At 42.2% G+C, this 19,469-nt stretch overlaps 1 protein-coding gene across 2 annotated transcripts; it reads left to right on the top strand.

Annotated features, from left to right (window-relative positions):
- Nucleotides 1-9,173: 9,173 nt before the first annotated feature.
- ETAA1 (ETAA1 activator of ATR kinase) lies at nt 9,174-19,243 on the top strand. Of its 2 annotated transcripts, XM_064146207.1 has the most exons (6): nt 9,174-9,473; nt 10,403-10,540; nt 10,782-10,858; nt 13,253-13,371; nt 13,740-15,862; nt 17,983-19,243. In XM_064146207.1, exons 1-6 carry the CDS (start codon nt 9,242-9,244, stop codon nt 18,096-18,098), a joined length of 2,805 nt encoding a protein of 934 aa, XP_064002277.1. In that variant the 5' UTR covers nt 9,174-9,241; the 3' UTR covers nt 18,099-19,243. The 2 variants fall into 2 exon arrangements, with proteins under 2 accessions (XP_064002277.1, XP_064002278.1); XM_064146208.1 differs by lacking the exons at nt 9,174-9,473; nt 13,253-13,371 and having other exon boundaries at nt 10,454-10,540.
- Nucleotides 19,244-19,469: the final 226 nt, after the last annotated feature.

Below are 19,469 nucleotides of genomic sequence, written 5' to 3'. Positions count from 1 at the left end.
GAAAAAAAAAATCATCTTTACTTCAAATATCAAACCAGTCAATAAAAGGAAACAAACAGTTATTCCTTACCTTGTTATCCCCGTGACCAAAGCCAAAAGGAAATGACAGTAAGACTGAGTCAACCATTAGTTCTAATGTTGTTACCAATTTGACTCCACAATTTATACTAACCTGTATTAAATTGTTAGGGATTCTACCTATATTGTGCCTGCTCTATACTTGCAGTGTCTCTTAAGAATCTTCAGGGTGCTTACAAATAAAAGTAATGACATTCAAAGTCTCACCCAGGTTTCTCCTTAGGTAGGTGATTCCTAACAAAAGCACAGGGCTTTGCTGTGGAGACAGAGAATGTTAAACTAAGAAAAAGTGGAGAGATTCTGAAGTCTGGACCAGGGATGATAAGATATACTCTCAAGGAAGGAAATAACATTAGAAGACACCTTATTGAATAAACTTGACTGGTTAAGAGGAAAGGCTCAGGCAATCAGACAAGGAATTGGTATGGTTGAACCTAATTAGATAGATCCTATAGATTAGAAATATCTGTAATTATAGGACAGTTCCTAAAAGATTTTTTCCAAATGTCAGATTACTCCAGCACTGAACAAGCACCCTGACCTTCTGCTGCAAGTCACAGGACATATACCACAGACTTTGGAGCACTCCAAGAGATTCACAGAATTACAGAACTTTAGAGGTTGGAAGGGACCTCCAGAGATCATCCAGCCCAACTCTCTGACAAGGCAGGATCCCCTAGGGTAGTTCACACAGGAACTCATCCAGGTGGATTTTGAAAGTCTGCAGAGAAGGAGACTCCACAACCTCTCTGGGCAGCCTGTTCCAGGGCTCCGTCACCCTCACTGTAAAGAAATTTCTCCTCATGTTAAGGTGAAACCTTCTCTGTTCCAGTTTGTAGCTGTTGCTTCTTGGCTTATTGCTGCTGACCAGTGAAAAATTTGCCCCAGGCACTTGACACCCACCCCTCAGATATTTCATAGAATCAACCAGGTTGGAAGAGACCTCCAAGATCATCCAGTCCAACCCATCACCCAGCCCTCGCCAGTCAACTAGACCATGGCCCTAAATGCCTCATCCAGTCTTCTCTTGAACACCTTCAGGGACGGTGACTTCACCACCTCCCTGGGCAGCCCATTCCAATGGCAATGTACACATTGATCAGATCTCCTCTCAGTCTTCTCTTCTCTAGACTAAACAGGCTCTCTTCATAGGGGAGATGCTCAAGTCCCCCAGTCATCCTCATGGATCTCCACTGGAATCTTTCCAGCAGGTCCCTGTCTCTCTTGAGCTGGGGAGCCCAAAAGTGGACACTGTATTCCAGGTGTAGTCTCACCAGGGCAGAGTAGAGGGGAAGAAGAACCTCCCTAGGCCTGCTGGACACACTCATCAGCTGGGATAGGGCCATGACTTCCAATGCAACAATTGTGTGAATGGTTCCCAGCACAGCCCACAAGCACCACATTCTGCAGCCTCTCATCGTGTCCTGTGTGTTATGCAGATTCATACAGGAGAAATTCCATCTAAATGTGAGGGAGAACATTGATTCAAGGGTGACAGAACACTGGGAAAGGCTGCCCAGAGAGGTGGTGGGGTCTCCATCTCCTGAGACGTTCAAAACCCACCCGAATGTGCTCCTGTGTGACCTTTAGGTGAACCTGCCTTGGCAGGGGAGTTGGACTCAATGATCTCTGGAGGTCCCTTCCAACCCCTACTATTCCATGATGCTGTGATTCTGTGATTATCCAGTGACCCTTTTGCCAGGCCAGCACAATTTCCCTGCCCACCTTGTGACACAGGCCTGGTTTAGCAGCAATCTTGGAACTTCTTGAGAGCTGCATGGAACTCTATGGCACAGGCCAGGCTGGTCACAACTGCATTATTTACTTTTGCAGGGGAAAAAAGAAATCTAGAAGTAGTGTGTAATGGTTTAGAAGCAGGCTTTGCAAACCAATTCCACAATGAATGTATTTCACTTTGATCACCCCTTCTAGCCCATAACAGAATTGAGGCAGTATTTTGTTTTGCAGAAATTAGTACCTTCAAGACCTGCAGTGGATTTATTATTTCTGCTGGGGCTTGCACTTCCTTTCTGATCCACTGCTGTAAAATGCAGAGGGACAGAACAGTGCAGAAAATTACTACGAAGATGTAGTGTGACACAGGAAGAGTCAGATGTGTTATGTGTGAACAATATGACAAAAGGAAAAGCCATCTGAAAAGAAATGAAAAAATTAATAAGCAAAAGGGTGTCTAATTCTTCTCTGGGAACTTGTTTGCTCACCCTTATGAATTAGGACCACCAGGCCACAGCGCATAAAGCTGGGAGGGACTCAGGCCCACAACTCATTCCCGTTTGAGGAAGGTGCCATAACTCTTCTAAGGGAAGAAGCAGTGCCACAAGAAGACAAGGGAGGCATAAAAAAACATTATTTTTCTCTTGTTCCCTCCATGAAACTAGGAGAAGCAGAACCTCCCCATTCACTCCAAACTTGGTCTTGTCACTGAAACAACCTGTACTGGCAGTTAGGTCACACAGGGCAGCAGTTCTGTAATACAGGCATCATGTACTGGTCAGAGACTTGAAATCTTTGCACAGGGGTGACAAAACTGCTGTTAGGAGAGAGTAACCTCCAGTCACCTCAACAGTCAAACTAGCAGCTGCATGATGAGAGTCACATCTGCACATGGACCAGAGAGGCTTCACTGCTACGACTTTCCATGTAAACTGTGGCTTACAGTTAATGGGACTCAGGCTCAGAGGATAATGTCTACAATTTATACAACAAAAGCCTCAATACAAAGCCCTTTGCTAACAGAAATTGTTTTCTTTCAACTTCAAGCTCTGAACACTTGACATGAAAATAGTCTATCCTGAAATCACTGAGTACTTTGCAGAAAAAGGAAGGAGTGACTGCACTTGGAGAATTTCAGAGCAGTTTGATCACTGACTCTTCTTTAGGACCATTTAGAAGTATAAGCTGTCCCAGAACAGATGCATCAATCAAAAACTAGGCCTACTTTAAATAAATAAGCAGTGCTTATTTCCTTCTCCAGAAGACTTGATCAAAAAGCAACATCTCTTACCATCTACTGTTTTGTGTTTGGTAGCTGACAAAATACTTCTCTGATTTACACTCTAGCACGTGGGAGTTCTAGCAAGTCGAGGTCTCAAATACAGGTCACGTTTTATCACTGGTGAAAGAAATCGTCTACAGGATATAGAGTAGATTAATATTTGTCAGGCTCTCCAAACAAGCCAGAAACCTATTCTTTCCTGTTCTTTAAGGAACTAAGTTGTTTCCCTATAAGGGATAAAAAAAAAAAAGAATTCCAGAAACAGAGAGAGCAGAACAGAAAATCTATTTCTCACTCCTTGCTAGCCTGGAGCTGTAATACAGCAGCATCAAACAAAGACAAGAAATTAAAACCTTGCTGCTGTAATTTCTGTGAACAGTTTTTGGTCCTATCCTTATTTGTATCTTGTCTTCATGCATAAACACTAAAGGAGCAGAAGGCACATCTAGGCTAGGAGGATCACCCAAATGTATGCCTTCCTTGGGATGGACATCAGTGGGAAATAGTCAAAAGCGCTGAAAACTCCTTGGCTGCAAGGCCAGATGCTGCAAGTGAGTCAGTGGATCAGGTATGACTGCCTCAAGACCCTTCCTGGTCATTCCTCAGTGCAAGTCTACCCAGCATGAGCCAGCACAACACAGAGATGACCAGACTGATTTATCTGCTCCAGAACAAGCTACTGAGTTGCCTATGGGCAGTAGCACATGGAAGCTAACTGACCAAGCCAAGACATAATGCATAAGATATACATGCAGCTGTCTTCAGAGTCTTGCACAGGTGTGATTCACCTCCTCGATGCAGTCCACCCTGAGCACAGACTGATTTATCTGCTCCAGAACAAGCTACTGAGTTGCCTATGGGCAGTGGCACACGGAAGCTAACTGACCAAGCCAAGACATAATGCATAAGATATACATGCAGCTGTCTTCAGAGTCTTGCACAAGTGTGATTCACCTCCTCGATGCAGTCCACCCTGAGCACTGGAGAACAGCTGTGGGATTAATCTTAGATTATAATAATATCTAATGTAAGGTCCTCCTGGTGGCTATCTTCATCTTTCTGCAAGGGGCCTGAACCTCCAGAGCTCCCTACAGATCTCTGTGGCTTGTAGCCTGTTCATTGCCTGACCTAATTCCTCTAAATGGCTCACCCATTTTGGCTGACAATTTCCCCTAAATGCCCAGACACCAAGCAATGGAAAACTTCCTTTAAATGCCAGTTAATGAGCAAAGGAAAATGTCATCACCATGAAGTTATGCAGGTACTTAAGTGCTCTGCTGGATCAGGCCTTTGTGATCTACAATATAGTCTCACATTTGATGAGATTTTCTGAGTATGATAAATAAAATAACATGAACCTTTACGATAAGAAGGGGGGGCAAGGGAGGGAAAGAGAGTGAAAGAGATATAAAATATTTTTAAAGCTTCTGTGGTTCTCAGATGGCATGGTGGAAAGAGGGAAAGAGAATACAAGAGCATAAACTAGGCTATGCTTGTGTAAATTACTCTGACATTTAATAACTCTCTACTAAAAAAAAATCTTGAGCAAGGCTACTTCAGATATTTTTAAGGTCATGTATCATTTACTGTCTAGGTCAATTTATGCATCAGCAAAAATTGCTGCAAACCCTCCTGGACAGCACTTTAAAAATAAAAGTATATGTAACTGTACTGGCCGTATTTTCCTCTCCCGTTTCTGCTCTGCAAACAGTTCACCTTGGAAAATTAAAGTAAGGTTCTACACTAAGTCAGTATGATATTTCAAGGCAAGCCAAGGACAAGCCTTATAACTGTGCTATCAAAATGCTATTAATAAAAGCAAAAATACACACACGATGCTCTGTTCACCTATGGATGGGAAAAAAATATTGTCCATTAAGGTAACAGTTCAGACACCCTCTCAGTTTTTAACTAAGGTCCCAAAGAAGGCAACAAAACACGTATCTCTTGCTCTAAACTTGTATAAACTATGTGCTATCAGGTAGTGCTCTATTTAAACAAACACCCCAAGGCTTTTAAAGAGAATATATGGATGAGTAGGACCTCTTTTTTTCACTTTTAGGGGGTTGGGGATGGTGGGGGGGAGAGGGTGGAAATCTGTGGCTCAGAATATTATACTTTCGTACTTAAGTTTTATACTAGTGTCTCAGTTGATATTTGTTTGGGTTCACAGGGTTGCATTTATAAATGGATCTTACATTCAGCACCTAAAATCACTTTTCTCTTTACAGAGTTGCCTTCACTGCCATATCAAATGGCTCCATGTTTTTTTCCCAGGATGACCCCTGCTGCAGTAACTACTGTTTTGGCAGGCAGTGTGAAGCCAGTCATAGCAGGGTATGCCTATATGACATGAGAAACATCCAAGGTGGCTCTGAGTGGGTGGAACTGGCTAGAAGATATCAGGCACCTGGGGCACCTCCTGGGGTGCCCCTTGGCACATCCCTGAGCACTGCTGAGCCAGGCTCTGCAGGAATACCCAACAAGCCTGCACCAGCCACAAGTTCGTGTTCTGAAATTTCCTGGGGATGTCTGCAGAACTGTAGGATGAATGCAGTAATGCTACAACCTTAGACACATTTTGCTTTTGTAAAAATTTGCTTTGGTGTTTTGCTTTTGTACACAACCAAAGAAAGAGACAGATTCTCACAGATTCAGGAAGTCTGGAACTGTTTTCCATATCTGCCTTGTCAGAAGTCTAACTGCAAGAAGTAGAGAGACTGAGACCTGTCTATCCCATCTCTTTAGCTATGCAGTACATGGCAGCTACACATACCATTTAACTGTTCCTTCCCTAGCAGAAAAATCATAGAATTTTTTCTGTTGGAAAGGACCTTTAAGATCATTGAGTCCAACCAGCAATCTAACACCATCATGACCATCAAACCATATCCCCAGGTGTCATGTCCATACGGTTCCTGAACACATCCACAGATGGTGACTTTACCACCTCTCTGGCACTCTGAGTGCCTTACCATTCTTGAAGGAAAGAAATTTTTCCTAATCTCCAACCTCAATCTCCCCTGGCACAATTCCAGGCCATTTCTTCTTGTTCTATCACCTGGTGCTAGGGAGAAGAGCCCATCACCTGCCTCATTATGATCTCCTTCCAGGGAGTACCTGGTTGTAAACACACAGTGTTTAAAAACCAGCTTACCCAAGCAACACGTGGCTTGGAGAATCTGTCTTTTCACCTGATCTCACCTGATGAAAATGCACACACACATTGGAGATTAATTACAAGCCCATGCATGTGTGTGTGTGGTTTGTTTACTTCTCTTTAGTGCTTAAAAAGAAATCCATTTAGAAATGAAAATGTAGTTTGGAAAACAAAACAAAATGAAGCAAAACAACAACAACAACAAAAAAAAAAAGACCAATTAGCTCCCTTTGAAAAAATCAAAGAGCATATAAAAACATCCTGAATAAAAAAGGCAGTAGTTGTCAAAGTCATGCCATTATTTATAATAACTTCCATCAGCTCACAAATTTTGATATTTTCATTCAAATCTCTGCTATTGATTTCTCCTTTTCCCAGCTGTAACAAGAGTGAAAGATGAACTACAATAATCAGTTCTCTTAGCTACATTGATGAGACGTGTTAGGTATTTTGAAACGCCTCACTAATGCTCTTTCCAAGATAAAAATACTCACTTGAAAGCTCTGTGCTGAAAGGACTGTAAAGAGGACTCTTCTTTCACTCTTATTTCCAGCACTCTCACTACACCAGTGGACTGACAGGAAAGTCTTAGGAAACTTCTCAGATCTTCCACATTAACTTCATTTTAGAGCCTTGTCTCATAAAATAACAGTGAAAAGTTCTCAGGCAGTTTATAGTACTATTAAAAACTAAAATAACTTTATTATTCATTCAGTCTCCTCCATTATTTATCCCTCCTGATTTGAAAGTAGGACTCACAACTGTAGCGAGAGGAGTTTGCTGCGGGTCCCTGGAACACAGCTACACCACAATTAGCCATTGATCCAGCTGCTGGTACCATGACAAGGGAACACAAACTCCCTCCTCCTTGAGGCTACAGCTCCACAGAGAAACTCTTCAACATCACAGACTTCTACCACTACGTTTCTTAACTTCATAAACAGCACCAGCTTAGAGCTAAATTCTTAAGCTGCAACGAGATCCACAAACATTAGGAAAATGGTGAGGGTTTTTCTCATAATGAACCTCTTCATCTACTCTGTACATGCAGATGTACAGAGTTTGCCCACTTTTGGTAACACAATTTTGCTTACACTTAAACTGATGTAACAAGATCTCCCATGTAGACCTAGTTATGCATTAAATATGCTGCTTCTCTCCCCCCCCAAATGCTTTTACTGTATGAATAAAACCCCATTGATGTGCGATAGAACTGTGGCAAACATTCACATTTTATGAATGAGGTTAGGAGACAATGAGCTGGGATAAAAAGCAGAAATCAAAGGCAGCACTGCAAAACTCATAGCACTCAGCAGATATGACAGATGTCATTTAATGTTAATTATTGATGGCAATATTTCAGACTATGCTTGTTAACATAGAGGAGTATGAAAGCAGACCACTTTACAGTATCCAGCTGCTAAGAGGTCACTAGGAAGTGTTATCAGACATCAAGATTTTAGTGGCACTTTCTAGTAAGCATGCTGATTTCAAAGTCTTGTTGGTCCTCCTGATGTGTCTTTCACTGCTGAGTTTCTTTTCAGCATCCATTTTAACTGAAAACAATGAGCAAGTCACCTACATTGCACCGACAGCATAAAGAGCTGAGCTAAGGCATTTCTGCACCCGTACCATTAGAGCTTCAACTACTGCAATGCAAACCAGCAGTCAAAAATGTTCTGCCTCTCTTCACTATACTTTGGATCAATGCAAAGATGTACCCCTGTCAGTATGACCACAAGGCAGCAACCATGGGAAGAAGTCTGTGATGGATTTCTGAGCCTAATTCTTGACCCATTTTTTCAGTCTTGGCTCTTGATCTACATTTGATAGCAATGATATAAATAAGTTGATTAGTCCAGTGTCTGAACTGTCATGAACTGTGATGCTTTAATCATGTATGCAACACAGCCTGTTTAATATATAGTACTTAATTTTTTTCCTTGTTAAAGTCTTTGACTGGCTTTAATCACGCTCATGAGAACAGAGAAGTGAACAAACATATTGTTTGCCTGAGGCCTCAGGTAGAAAGAAAACGTTTCAGAGCTCTGGGAATCACTCTTTGGTGACTTTAAAATTTCTTTCATTCTCCCAATCTTAGACTGAAGCCCACTGCTGACATCTTATAAACGAATTGTGATTCCAAAGTACTTCAAATCCATTAAATGAAAACCAGGCATGCAACCAACACGTCACTCCTTGACCTACAAAAGCAGTTCAGTCTTTGACCCTGTATGCTTCACAGACACCATTATATATTTATGTTCAGTGGCCTGAGGAGGGAATTTCCCCCTGATGATGTCATACACACACGTTTGCATTTACACTGTTTTAAATAATGATGCAATGTCACAGTCCCTCAGGAGCCTCACGTTAATATCTTAACTACCAACTCTGGCTTCTGTAAGCCTCTCTTTGTCAGCTTCAACTCCCATACTGGGCTGAAACGGTTTATGTCTGTCTGGGTTTCTTTTAGAGACACACACCATGCACTCCTCTGCAGCACCTGGAGAGAGAAGGAGGGAGAAAAAGAGAGGAGGAGGGAGGAAAGGAGGAAGAGAGAGGAGGACGGGAGAGAGCAAAGGAGCAAGGGAGGGAGGAAGGGAAAGAGCAACGGAGGAAGAGAGGGAAGAAGGGAGGGAGGAAACGAGGAAGGCAGGAAGGGAGAGAGCAACGGAGAGAAGGAGAGAGCAACGGAGAGAGGGAGAGAGCAACGGAGGAAGAGAGGAAGGAGCGTAGAGAGGAAAGCACAAGAGAGGCAGAGGCGGAAGAGGCAGGAAGGGGAAAGCGCAGGCAGAAGGGCGGGAGCAGGGCAGCCAGGGGGCGTCTCCAGGCGCCTGCGTCCGCTACCTGCCCCTCGGGCGCGGAGCCAATGGGTGCTCGAGGCGGCGGCGCCGCGGCCAATCGGCGGGGAGGCGGCGAGTTCCCCGGCGAAATGGCGGCGCTGGCGGCGGCCGGGGGGATGCGGCGCCGCTGCAGCGCCCGCCATGCCCGGTAGCCGGCGGAAGGGGCCCAGCCTCAAGCCCGCCTCCCTGAGGAGGCGGAGCGGCGGCGGCGGCGGCAGCGAGGGCGGCGGCGAGGAGCAGCTCCCCCGGCAGCGGCCGGCAGAGCCCCCCACGGAGGAGGCGGCGGCGGCTGGCAGGGCGGAATGCGGCGCGGGCCGCGGCCTGCCCGCGAGGGAGGCTCCGGTCGCGCCCCAGCCGTCGCGAGAAGCTGCAGGTACGGCGGGAGCGGCCCCGGGGGCCCGGCAGGCCCCGCGCCGGCGGCGGTCCCGCTCCGCTCGCCACCCCTGAGCAGCGGGGGAGGCGCGGCCTGCGGTGAGGAGCGGGCCGGTGAGGTGTCGCGGCCCGCTGTCCCCCTCCGTGAGCCAGGGGAGGGGGCTGGCCGTCTCATGAGCCGCGAAAGAGCTGCTTCCTGCGGCAGGTGCTTAGAGCCGGCTGAGGACACTAACCCACTGGAGAAGATAAAGCCTGGCCCTTCTAGCACTTCAGTGCAAAGCATCTTCAGAAACGTTTGTAGTAATGATACCTTTTCGAATGACTTCTGTGCGTTTCCACACCTGCAACGTCATTTCTAAAGGCAGAGACTGAGCTTCCCACAGTGTGTGCAGTACACATACTGATCAGAGGCAGCTGCGACCTAGTTTTGCATAGTTGTATTCCTCCTTCTGATAGTCTTAGCTGGAAAAGCCCCGTGGAGGAAGTACAGACCAGGCTAGGCAGCGACCCAGAACAGTTTGTGTGCCCGTTCTAAGTTGAGATGCCAATCAGTCTGGATGAAAGACACAGAGCAAACAAGAATACAGAATATCCTCTATTGTAGGTATATGTAGTTTCAAAGTAACTCCATGCAAGTCCATGTTTCCTCCAATAGGAGGATTGACAGTTCCTGCTATCGGGTGCTGAGCGTGTCGCTGCCGTGGCTGTGGTGGCATCACTGGCAAAGAGTCACGCTCTCCATTAAATGGCTGGTTGTAAACATGATCCAGTTTTAAGTAAAGCTGATGAGTGTGAACTTGAATTCTTGAAAATTCCTAAAGCACTTTCTTTGTGCCTTGTGCTGTGTATGTTCTAAGTTATATTGGCCTTTTATTTGTTGTTTTGTTGGCTTTTTTTCCTTAAATAAGGATCATCTTTCTGTTTACACAGAGTCATGTCTACATAAAACACCAAAGAGATCACTCAGCAGGAAATCTCGAACACCTACTTTCAGCTCTCCCATTAATGACACCGATGTACAGCAAGAAATCTTTTGGGATCCTCATTCACCCATTGCACACAGACTAGGTAATGCTATCAAAAAACAGATTTCACCACTTACTTGAAACATGTCATGGGAATGTACCAGATTTCTTGAAGAAGGTCCCTTTCTGTTATTGCCAGGAGCTTATATGATCATTTTGTTAAAACCCCACAAATTCTTCAGTACAGTGCTGAATCCTGCTCTGATTTTAAACGTATTTACACTGCACTTCACGAATGGAACTCTTTCACAGGTGTTAAGGGTATTGTTTGTTTGTTTTCCTAGGCAATGGAAAAACCAAACAGTTTCCCAGTAGATGCGCAGTGGAAATTTCAGAAATTGTTAATCGCATTGCTCCTCAGGTAATTGTTGTTTTCTAGAAAGATGCCCTGCAGATGCTGTAAGCAGACACAACAATGTTTAGCCGCAGTGAAATTCTAGTTGCAGCACCTTACAGTAAGAATGATGTTCACATGTTCATAAAACCAGATTGTATTAAAATCATGAGCGTAGCTTTTGGGTAATTGCCACAGATGCTGCAAAAAAGGATGTATTAAGAAAATGTACTTCCCTCAGCTCCCTTCTAGAAAGTTTCACTTTCAGAATACAAGGTTTTGCCCCCGATCCTGGGAATACTGTTGTGTTTTTAGAGTACTGCGTTCAGTTTTGGTCCCTGCTGTGTAAAAAAGTTGTTGACAGGCTGGGAAGCGTCCAGAGAAGGGTCACAAGAAGGACTGGAAGCCCTGCCATATGAAGAAAGGCTGAGAGAAGTGGGTTTGTTAAGCCTTGAGAAGAGAAGGCTTAGGGGACACCTTATTACCATATACCGGTACCTAAAGGGTGGCTACCAAGAAGACGAAGACTCCTTTTTTTTGCAAGGAGTCCCATGGAAAAGACAAAGAGCAATGGGTACAAGCTACTCCTGGGGAGAAACTCCAGAAGAAAATGTTTCATCATGAGAACAGTTAAATATTGGAGTCATCTCCCAGGGAAAGTAGTAGATTCCTGCACTGAATGGTTTTCAATCTCATCTTGATAGGCTGCTGGGCTAAGTTAAATTCTACTATTACCTAGAACAGTTGGACAAGAGGAACTTTGGTCTCTCTTCCAACCTGGCATTCTGTGATTTATTTATCCTTAATAGATCATTTTTTAAAAGTTAAGAACTTCTTCACATACTGGCTTTATGTGGTAGTTGGTTTTAAGCGTTCTGAATGACTGCTGAAGTACAAGACACAAGAGAGGCTCCACAATAATACAAACATAGTAGAGTTGTTTCATTATTCTAAATATTTTGCCACTTTTACCTTAAGATCTTTGCTCTTGGCGTCTCTTGCTGTGAACTTCATGTCCAGAGGCTGGAAAGTGAAAATAAGAGTGTTGGTTTACTGTTTGCTTTTTAAGTGCAAGAAAAGAACATGTCATTCCTAAAACAATTCTGTAGTCTTCAGCTTGCAAAAAGTGCCAAATTTGATGGGGTCATTTAAATTGTATTCATTTTTTGGCATGTTTATGATAAATTGTGCTCAGGAATTGGAAAATCATTGACAAGGGATGCTGCTTCCTTCTTCTAAAATGATTGTAGCCCTGACATAAATGTAAATAATATCAAGAATTGCAACTATGTAATGCTTTTAGTTTTTTTTCTTTAAATAATAATTTTACATTTTAAAAAAAATTACAAAGAAAAGAAAGCCTGCCCAAAACTACTTTGATAGCTACTGAAGTTAAGTTTACTTGTGCTGGTATATAGGCAGTAAACTCCCCCACTCTATAGCTCTGGCCCTCTAGATAGTCTAATTTACCAGTGTAGTGTTGTATCTCTTAGAGATTGGGAGTCAAATCCAAGCCTGAACTTGGAAGTTCTGAAGTAACTGCATTTAGTTTCTAGATTTCACTTATTTCTATTGAAAGGGTCCTTGTGTAAATGAGTTCCAATGGAAGAAGTCCTACGAGGAGCATCTGAGGGTGCTGGCATTGTTCAGTGCAAAGAAGGAGGCTGAGTGGAGACCTGGCTCTCTACAACTCCCTGAAGGGAGGTTGGAGTGAGGAGGGGCCAGACTCTTCTCCTTGGTGGCAAGCAACAGGACTAGAGGAAATGATTTCAAGCTGTACCAAAGGAGGTTTAGGCCAAGCGCTAGGAAATATTTCTTCACAGAGAGGGTTCTCAAACATGGGAATGGTGTCCCCGGGGCAGTAGTGGAGTCACCATCCCTGGAGGTGTTTAAGCAACCTGACGCATGGTTTAGTGTTGACCCTTCAGTGCTGGGTTGAGGGTTGAACTGGATGATCTTTGAGGTCTCTTCCAACAAGATGTTTTCTATGATTTCTGTGATTTCCCTGGAAGCACACAGAATTGTGATTTCTTTCAAATTCTCTGATCCATTAATGTTGCTCTAAGTGGATAAAGACAGCGCATCTCAACTAGCTCCTTAGTAATATACCAAAGTAAACAAAGTCACAGCTTGTAATGTGAATATTGCTGATTGTCTGTAAACCAGAGTATTGGACTGGAGCACCAAAGTGATATTCAGTTAATTGAAGTGTCTCTTTTAAATAGGTAGATAAAGTGATATAACTATCAGTAGACAATATCGCAGTAATCTCTCTTAGCTTGTATTGGTTTAGCTCCCATCTGTGGCTTTCACCAACTCTGATCCAATTTAATTGGTTTAGCAATTTTAATGCAGGATGTGCATCTAGTCCAATCTATATGTGAAATCAAATTGCTGAGCATTATAAATCTAATCATTCAGGATGAAAAAGCAGCCTGTAATGAAGGCTCACTTCTAGGGACGTGGATTGGTGAGGATGCTATTCCCTGTACACCTGGAGTAGTCAAAGTGCGAGCTAGGACAAAGTTAAGTTGTACAAGGTAAGTTCCAGCTTTGTCTTGCCTATCACAGCTGGGCTTTCATGCAAGAGGGTATGTGGTTTTCCTTTACCTGTAATGAATCATGTTAATTATACATTAGCACAAGAATGGTTTTAACTTGAGGCTCATTATCTCTTTTTAATGGAGTATTTCTTGAGAACTATCAAAAGGAGTGCTCACTGAGTGTACATAGAAAGCAGTGGGATTCAGTTATGTTCTCTGTAGTTGTTACACGAGAGAATGAGGAGCTTATGTGGTCCTGTTACTGAGCTTAGCTAAACTTTCTCAGTAAGTCTGATATTTCTGTTTTGGTTTGGTTGGTTGGTTGTATTTTGGTTTTGTTTGTTTCTTTGTCTGTTTTAATTTAGAGACCTTAAGATAAAAAATCCTGAAGAGGAACTCATGAAATTGGCTAAGGAATTTGATAAAAACCTCGTGGAGCTAGGTGCTGTTCAGGAACAAGAGAAGCTTGGTCCCAACATCATCCAGACCATCTCAGGCACTTCAAATAATTCTAAAGATGAAGTACATATGAAGAGCCTGAAATCACTCCTTGGTGAAGTTTCTGACACAGATACTGCACTGTCCCTGAAGCCAGTTGGCCAGAGCACTGGCATCCCTGCTGCAGACCCCTGTCAGTCCAGCAGTGAAAATATAGACCTTGAGGCAGAAATAGCCCTTCATGCTCTTTTTGACTGTTCCACCCAGAAGTGCAGTGGACAGTTGAGCCAAGAACTATCAAGTATTTCTTTAAATAATAGTTTCCGAGAAAATAAAGGCATCTTGGAGAAGGAACACTTGCCTGAAGAAATTAAAGACATGCAAAATGGTAATTCAGAAGCACATCAGAAGGATACTCTGTGTGGACTAGGAAGTGTGAGCAAGACCTTTCCAAAACCTAACACTCACACACTGACAAAAAAACATCCTCCTTCTTTGAAGACACAATTAGCAGTCTCTAGTAAGCTTCCTGGAGTACTTAATGATGATTTTGATGACTGGGATACAGATTTATTGGCAGATGACTCTTTTGTGATGCAAATAACTCAAAATCCTGAGTTGATAAGCACTGAAGAAGCACCACTAATTCCTACAGATGCACCAGTGCAAGATTTCAGTGACGCTACCAGAACAAAGGACAGAAGTAGCTGCAATTCAGGAACTTCTTTGGAGAGTGTACACAAATCTAACAGTTTGCAGTCTTCACCTTTCAAAAATTGTAGTAGAAACACACAAAATACTGTAAAATCTCTTTCTTTACAAAAGCCATACAAGAGAGAAAATTCAAAGGCAGAGCCTACAGCCTTTCATGGCAAATGCGATGTTAAGCCAGATAAAATAAATTCTGTCTGGAAAAGTGCCCAAAGCAGTAATTTGAGCCATACTCTTGTTTCAACTCAAGCTAAAGTGAAGCATGGGAATGAAACTGTTCAGCCTAAAAGTGACCCTCTTCCTCCTTCCAGATCTCATCCTCATAAACAATGGACTGAAAAACCTGGGAAGAACACAGACAATGTTTTTTGTCAGTCATCCACTGTTTCTACCCATGCAAAACCCAGTGATGGTACTAAAGTGGTTAACCAAGCTAACAGAGATTGCTTAAATCAAGTTGAAATACCAAAGAAATGCCCTCTGTCATTTGATGACTGGAATGAACCCAAATTCTCTGATGAGGTGTTAGATATGTTTTGTGAATCTGATAGCCTTTGGGATGCAAACTGTGAGGACGATGAATTGTTGTATCAGGTGTGTGATGATATAGAGAAGCAGAATCAGGACCAGGGTGTTAAACAAGGAAATGAAAGAGCTAAAACTGTGCAAGGAGCCAGTAATAATTCCAGATCAGATGCTGACTGCAGCTTCCCAGCATCTAAACAAGGACTACCTGACCTCTTGGTACAAAAGACAAGTGCAAAACAGGAAGCATTCTCACTAAATGCTTCCTGTAGGAATTCATCAAAGGTTGCACGTGGACTAGCCACAACAGGGCAGGTGGTGAACTGTAAAAGTGTCTCAAGCCCTGTCACTGTGGTCTCAGGTACTTCCATGGAGCGTAAATTTGCGTTGTTTCAAAACTCTCATCAAGCTGCTTCTGAAGATAGTACAAAAAACGTTTCTGGAAAGTGGTACAGGTCAAATTCTGTGCCAGCAGGCTCTGAAGTAAGTGCTGTTAATGCAGTAGACAGTTTTAGCAGAAAAATGTTAGACAACCCAGATCTTTTGTGTAATGTGAGAAAAACACCAAGTAACAGTTCTGGTAACAGAACGTCCCTTGTGCCTTCAAAATTTAAATTCAGAAAGATTAACAGTTCTCAGGGTGCTCTTCAGCTAAGGCCTGAAAATCCAGGGGGTCATTCTGCCATCGGAGTTACTCTGCAGGGTTTGGAAGGAAGCAACAATCAGGGGAATGTGACTTTGCACAGCAAGCTTGACAAGCAGAAACCACCTTTCAAGAGGCACCTTTCAGAGTCTTTTGCACTGTCTACATCAGGTATTTGTCTTTATTTTATTGCCATTAGACTTGGTTTTATTTGTCTTGCTGTAACTGGAATGTCAGAGACATTACAATAGGCTTCAATATTAATCCCTTCAAGTTGAGGCGTTAGTAAATGTTCCAATATGAGTCTGAGGGTTATTTTCTCTAAAATAAAATTGTCCCAACACATCTCTTGAATTCCTCTAGTTAAGGACTTCTGCTTCCCATTTTCACTTCACTTCTCTGAATACTTCATACTCTGTAGACTCTCAGAATCACTGTGATGAATTGTAGCCTGGTGGCAGCACTCAGCATACAATATTTGTACACTTTTACTGAAAAGTACTACTATTTTGATTTGGAGTAAATGTTGTAGTGTGAATCTGTGCTTTAACTTAGAGTTCATTTTGAAAAATAATAAAAATTACTTATCTTGGCCATGACTCATAACACCCCAGTTCATGGTGGGGCAGGAAAAGAAGGCAGCAGGTAATACAGAAGGCTACTTTCTTTTTATTTATAGTACACCTGGAAACTGAAACCTCAAAATCATTGGATGCTTCTGTAACCTCAGCCTGCACTGTTTGTTCTGTGGCCAAAGTTGCCTGTGAAATGTTCTTGCATTGCCAGTCTAAACACTTAACATTTCCTTTAGTCACTTTGCCACTGTGAAGCCATAGCCATATTCCATGTACTGGAGTCACTTGTTAAGGAAGTGTGGAACCAATCAAGTGCCAGTCAGTTATGTCTTTACCTGATCTCATGGCTTGGTGTTAATCAATATTAATTTTGAGTCTGCTGTTTCAGCTTCAATTTTCAGGAAGCACCAGTACAAAACCAACCAAAATAATTTCTGCCAACTATCAGCCAGTGTTTTAGCTCTGTTTCCTCCTCAGTAAAGAAGGAGATAAGTGGAAAATAGCAATTTGGGATGTTACAGGGGAAGGGGGAAAGTCTCTTCTCACAGGTAAATAGTGACAGAACAAGAGGAAACAGCCTCAAGCTCTGAGTAGGTTTAGGTTGGACATTAGAAAACATTTTTGCCCAGCAAGAGTGGTCAGGCATTGGAGTGTGCTGCCCATGGAGGTGGTGGAATCACCAACCCTAGATGTGTTCAAAGTCATTTGGATGTGGTGCTTGGGGATACGGTTTAGGGCACACCTTGTAGAGTTATCAGTTGGACTTGGGATCCTGAGGGGTTTGCCAACCTGGACATTTCTGTGATACTGTGGAGGGGAGATTGTCCTTCTGTCAATGCACTACTGTCCTACTATTTTAGAGAATAAAGAAATGAAAAGGGATGGCCTAGGTTTTCTTTGCAGATAGACAACAACTGTTTTTATCTAATATTTTGGCAAAAAGGTGGACTTTAAATGATCCTTTCAAAAAACTGCCATGTATTTTTCCAAAGCCACCTTTTTCTTAAAACAAAGGGTCTCTTTGCTTCTTATTTATCCACTTTGAAAGACTACTTATTAAAAATATATCAATTAGAAATTGGTGTATGAAACTAGTAAAATTCTTTGATATGTACAGGGATTGTTCCTGTTGGTTCCAGTGAGGTCAGGATTTTATTGTAGGGGAATTTATAGTTCTGTAACACAACATATAAAATATTGCACTTAGCTATCATGCTCTTGTCTCCTTTGCCAATTTTTATTGCTACTTTTGACCTTTTCCCAACCTTTCTGGTTTTATTTGTGTGACACCTGTACTGTATCTGACCCCTCTGTCTATACCATGTCCATGCCCATATCTCTGCCTAACTCACTAAATTGTAAAGCCCTTTTCACTCTGATAGCCTTAATTTTCTTAACCCATCACCATCTCCTATGTTGACTCCTGATGTCACAAGGTTCACTTGAAGGGCAGCCAAGTAAAATTTCCTTGAAGCAAATGTCTGCAGCCCACTATTTTCATTGAGAGGTAGTAATCAGTAGCACTACAAAGGTCATGCATCTTATCCCCCTTCCTGCCTTGGGGACAGGATAGATGAGCCATTTTTAACTTGGGTGCCTGCTGTGTCAGAATAGTGTGCTCTTACCATAGATCTTCAGACACTGAAAGCAGATAAGTTAAAATACATAAAGAACTAACCTGAAGGTTTCCAATGTGTGTTTTTTTTTTATTTACAGTGTCTGTGGTGGAACAAAAAAATAGAAAGTGTTCTCAAGAAGAGATTGAAAGGAAAAAACAAGAAGCCCTTGCACGAAGGAAATCCAGAATGCAGGCATCCTTTAAAGATGGTTGAATTTGGAGTTTATTTTGGCTGTGGAGTAAGTTTTGGGGAGGAAACTACTGTAATGCTGAAAGATAGTTTCTGAACTGTTCACAGCAAGCTTTTTTCTGTTTCTCAATTTTAAAACTCTTGACCTGAAATGTAACTAATACTCTGGTGGTATTTACTCTTCATTGAAAAAACTGCCAGTTGTAAGTGTGCAGTCCCAAACTACCTTCAGCACAATGAAAGGCAAAGTGCTATTGAGTTAAGACACTGTTGTGTGTTGAAATGGTAGGGCCTAAAAATCATCACACCATGAGTTTGTGTGCACACCTAAGTGAAAAATGTCTAAACCAGACTTTTGGGTGCATTTCTCCTGCAGATGTTTTTGAATTTATAAGAAGACTCTTAAGGACACACAGACTAAGAAATAGTAATGTTTGCTCTCGGGTAGAAGAAAATGTTTTAAGTTGTGGTTTAAAGAAAGTACGATCTAGAAAACATCCAGCATTGGAAAACTGACAGAAATGATCAAGATTTGGAAAGCATCCTCAGTTTGTCTACGTAGAATTATACATAGGGAAGGAAGAATTCAATATAAAAGTTTCATAAGGTGAAAAAAACATCCTGGAAAAGACATTTCCTTTTATATTTTTTAAATTCCCTCTATGAAGAGTTGAAAATACCCCAGCTAACAAAACCAGACCACCTTTTTCTAAACATGATCAAAAAAAGAGGAAGCCTCTGTCATTTTACCAAACCATGAGCAATAGAAAATACATCAGGTGAAATCTCCACAGCTATGAATCAGTTTAGCCTTACGAGTTGTACATATTTTTCAGACTAAAAGCTGTTAAAACATAAAAATGCAATGTCATGTCAGCTTAACAGGGTCTGATAGAATTTTTGATGTGATAGATGAGTGCAGAGCTCAAACTGCTAAAACTGCCTGTGGGGAAGCTGCAAGATATTTTTCAACTGAGAAATGCTTATATGTAAACATGTGACACTATGAAAAGTGACTGTAATTTTTCTTTGTAAATAAATAACTTTGAAACCTTCCAAAGGTTAGAGGAAGCTCTTTGGTTTCTGCAGTATGTGCCATTTTGGTAACTCTTAAAAATGTAAGTATTGTATATTTGTAAATCATCATTAAACTTTTTTTTTTTTTTTTACATTTTTCTGGTCTCTTCTGGAAAATACTATAGGACAGGAAACTGGGAAATGGCAATTAAAAGGAAGATTCTTATGGACTTCACCTCAATGTTCTCTCCTGGTAATTTACCCAATTATTCCATGTCTGTTCTCTACCCCTAGTGGTGGCAAAGTGTTTTCCTTTGATCCAGTTAAACTAGAAATGCTTGGTGGAGGAACTGCTTCTACACACAACTATCTGCAGTA

The sequence above is a fragment of the Pogoniulus pusillus genome, chromosome 7, assembly GCF_015220805.1.
Source record: "Pogoniulus pusillus isolate bPogPus1 chromosome 7, bPogPus1.pri, whole genome shotgun sequence".
NCBI classification, from domain to species: domain Eukaryota; kingdom Metazoa; phylum Chordata; class Aves; order Piciformes; family Lybiidae; genus Pogoniulus; species Pogoniulus pusillus.
Note: the sequence above shows the minus strand (reverse complement) of the source record. Positions and strands in the feature narration are given on the sequence as shown.